We start from the raw sequence: 3785 nt of genomic DNA, 5'->3' as shown, positions 1-3785 counted from the left end.
CACTGCAGAGGCTGAGGCAGGAGGACTGCTGAGTTCCAGGTCACGCTGACAGCAAGAGCTAATCACATAAAAGTGGGTGGGCTGACAAGATGGCTCAGCAGGTGGAGGAGGCTCTTGCTGCCAACCTTGATGACCTGAGTTCTGCCCCTGAACTCCGTGAAGAGCCGGAAGAGAGAATGCATGCCAGAGTTGTCCTCTGACCCGGCACGTGCCTCTGTATCAGAACAGTGCCTTTCCCTGTTTTACATCCCATCCCAGTGCCTTCTCCATAGCAACCACTGTCATTCATGTCCCCTGGGTACTAACTTGAGAAATCATCCCACCTTCTTTAAATTGCATGTATTTATTTATATGTTAAGTGCAAAGCCTACAGAGGCAGAAGTGACCTACGAATCCTCTGGATCTGAACTCAACGGTTGTAAGATGTCACACATGGGTGCTAACAACAAAAACTTGGTTCTCTGGAGGACACTTAACCACAGGGTTTCTCTGTGTTGCTCTGGCTGTCCTGGAACTCATTATGCAGACCAGGTTGGCCTTGAACTCACAGAGATTCACCTGCCTCCACTTCCCAAGTACAGGGATTAAGAATCCATTTGTCTATCTTCTGGCCCATCTCAACAAAATGTGCTGTTACTTACACACACACACACACACACACACACACACACACACACACACACAGTTTTATTCTTTTATTTATAAGGTTTTCCTTCAGTCTCTTCATGCTTCCACATAAAATCTGGCAGTCTATGGCTTACCCATATTCTCTAAACAAGAGTTTCCCTCCAGTAATCATTCTCTGTACCTGAACTAGGAGAGTAAAAGATTTTCTCAGGACATTAAGTGTTGTCAGAGTGAAGACTTTCCCTATACAACGTGAGCATTTTCATGCCTTAGAACCGCACTGGGAGAGCCAAAGGCTTTCCCACAGAACTTACATGTGTAAGGCCCAACACCAGTGTGCCTGATCATGTGTCCCTGGAGGCCTGAATTAGAAATGAAGGCCTTCCCACAGCACTTACATTGGTAGGGTTTTTCTCCAGTGTGAGTCCTCTCGTGTTTGCGCACCGAGGTGGAACAAATGAATGCTTTCCCACAGCACTTACACAGAAAAGGTCTCTCCCCCGTGTGAGCTCGCTCGTGTTTACCAAGTGCACTGGGTGAGTTAAAGACTTTTCCACACTCCTTACACTTATAAGGTCCACCACCAGTGTGTCTTATCATGTGTCCTTTAAGGCCTGAGAGAGAGCTGAAGGCCTTCCCACACTCCTTACAGTTGTAGGGTTTCTCACCAGTGTGGGTCCTTTGATGTCTCCGAACTGAGCCCCAGCAACTGAAGGCCTTCCCACACTCTTCACACTGATAGGGCTTCTCTCCTGTGTGGATTCTTTCGTGGATTCTAAGTGAGCTGGGATAGTGCAAACCTTTTCCGCACACGTTACATTTATGGGGCCCACCTTCAGTACGAGTTATAACGAAGTCACCAAGGCTGGGGAAAGAAAGGAAGTCTTCCTCACATTCCCGACACCCGTAGGGCTTGTCTTCACAGGGAGACCTGCCACTGACTTGGAAGGAGTAATTACAGAAGGCTGTCTCACATCGCTTGCATTTGCAGTCACGTACGTCCTGTCCAGCGTGTGCCTGTGCACTGCTGGGCTTCCCGAATGAACACGGCTCGAAGGCTAGTCCACACACACTGCCATCACAGAGATTTACTTCAGGAGAGCTTTTCTTCTTCAGATCGTGGTCAAGAATTTGGTTGATGGTTTCCCAACCATGACTGCCTTGTGTGCTGTCACTAAGTCTCTCCACAATATGGCTGCTGTTAAAAATAATTAGAACACATTATAAATGCTTTGCTCACAATTTCATATTTATTTATATGCTTCAAATTTATATTTCTACTTGGGGGCTGGAGAGATATCTCTGCAGCTAAGAATATGTATTTTTTAAAAGATTTTTTTTATTATTATTGTACGTAAGTACACTGTTGCTGACTTCAGACTCATCAGAAGAGGGCGTCAGATCTCATTACGGGTGGTTGTGAGCCACCATGTGATTGCTGGGATTTGAACTCAGGACCTTCAGAAGAGCAGTCAGTGCTCTTACTCGCTGAGCCATCTTACCAGCCCCATGTTCACTTTTTTTTTTTACTGCTTTTATTATTCTTTTTTATTTTATGCATATGGGTGTGTTCCCTACATATATGTCTGTATATGATATATGGCATATTTGGCATCCTGTGTGCCAGAAGACAATGGACTCCTGGAACTGGATATCCAGATGGCTGTGAACTGCCATGTGGGTGCTGGGAAATTTAACCTAGGTGCTCTGCAAGAAAAACAAATGCTCTTAATTTCTGAGCCATCTCTCCAGCCCAAAGAATGCGTACTGTTCTGACAAAGGACCCAAGCTCAGTTCTTAGCACCCACGTCAGAAGCTTCACAACGACCCCCTCTACTCCAGCTCCAGAGGAATCTGATGCCCCGGCCTTCGTAGGCGCACATGCGTGTAAGCATACACATTCACAGAAATAAATAAAGTGTGAAAATAAGTAAGTAAGCCTGCAGAAGGGTGGCTTTATTGTTTTAAAACTTCGTGCCAACCTAAAATTCTGTGTGTATCTGTACATGTCTGTCTGTGTGTGTGTGTGTGTACATATGTGTATATGTGGAGACCAGAAGTTAATCTCCCGTGTCTTCCTCAGTCACTTGGCTAACCTTATTTTCCGAGTCTGGGTTTCTGTTTTCACAGAGAACTAGGCAATGTGACTGGACTGGGGGACCAGTGAGCCCCAGAGATCTACCTCCCCAAAGCCAGGACGACAAGCATATTCCCCCACCCACCTGGCTCTTCACAGAGATTCCAGGAGGCGGACATAGGTTCCCACAGCTGCTCAGAAGGCACTGCACCGTCTGAGCTACCAAGTCAGCTCCTACTCTCTTGTCATGGGACAATCCTTTCTGTTCTCAGTGAATTACCTTAGGATTCTGCCCTGATTTCTGTACCAGTCTTCAATATTCTGGTCCCATCTCTCCCCTGCAACCCAGAGGGGACAAAACTGAATTATTAGAGAGAATGTATGAGACTCCAGGATCTCAATCCGCTGCAATGATGCTATGGTTAGTAGCAGAGAGTTTCTTTTTCACATTTCCAATCATGGACCAGCAATGATGGGCAGAGCATGTTTGTCTAATTGGAAAAGTAATGGGGAAATGTCATCCTTACCCATAGAGGCCAAGTTCATAAAGATCTCCCCGACAACTTCTCTGTAAAGGTTCCTCTGGTTCATGTCCAGCAAAGCCCACTCCTCCGGGGTGAAGTTCACAGTCACATCCTCAAAGGTCACTAAGTCCTGAAACATCCCATATGTGTTTACAAGAGGAAGATATGTATGTATCACAGAGATCTGCATTTGGTCCAGAAAACATTCCCATGAGGGGTTGCAGCAATGGCTCAGCAGTTAGGAATGTTTCTGAGGATCTTCAGAGGATCTGAGTTCAGTCCCTAGTACCCACACAGGGTTGCTTGCTCACAACCACTAGCTCCAGATTCAACACCCTCTCTGGCCTCCTTGTGGTGGGGCAGGGCAGCACACAGTATATTCTAACACAGACACATACACATAAATAAAAATAAATCTCCCTTTAAGAAGATGTTCACGGACTGGTGAGATGGCTCAGCAGGTAAGAGCACCCGACTGCTCTTCCAAAGGTGCAGAGTTCAAATCCCAGCAACCACATGGTGGCTCACAACCATCCATAACGAGATCTGACTCCCTC

General features: G+C 46.3%; 1 protein-coding gene across 1 annotated transcript in view; it reads right to left on the bottom strand.

Annotated features, from left to right (window-relative positions):
- Positions 1–616: 616 nt before the first annotated feature.
- LOC115062415 (zinc finger protein 136-like) overlaps positions 617–3785 on the bottom strand; it is a 6397-nt gene continuing 3228 nt past the window's right edge. Inside the window, exons 2-4 of the mRNA XM_029543359.1 lie at positions 3232–3358; positions 2985–3042; positions 617–1825 (exon numbers count right to left, since the gene is read on the bottom strand). Coding sequence (XP_029399219.1) covers positions 871–1825; positions 2985–3042; positions 3232–3358 — 1140 coding nt within the window. The 3' untranslated portion in view covers positions 617–870. The remainder of the gene's footprint in view (positions 1826–2984; positions 3043–3231; positions 3359–3785) is intronic.

Source organism: Mus pahari, chromosome 10 (genome assembly GCF_900095145.1).
Source record: "Mus pahari chromosome 10, PAHARI_EIJ_v1.1, whole genome shotgun sequence".
NCBI lineage: Eukaryota > Metazoa > Chordata > Mammalia > Rodentia > Muridae > Mus > Mus pahari.
The sequence above is the reverse complement of the archived record's forward strand: the minus strand, read 5'-3'. Positions and strand labels throughout refer to the sequence as shown.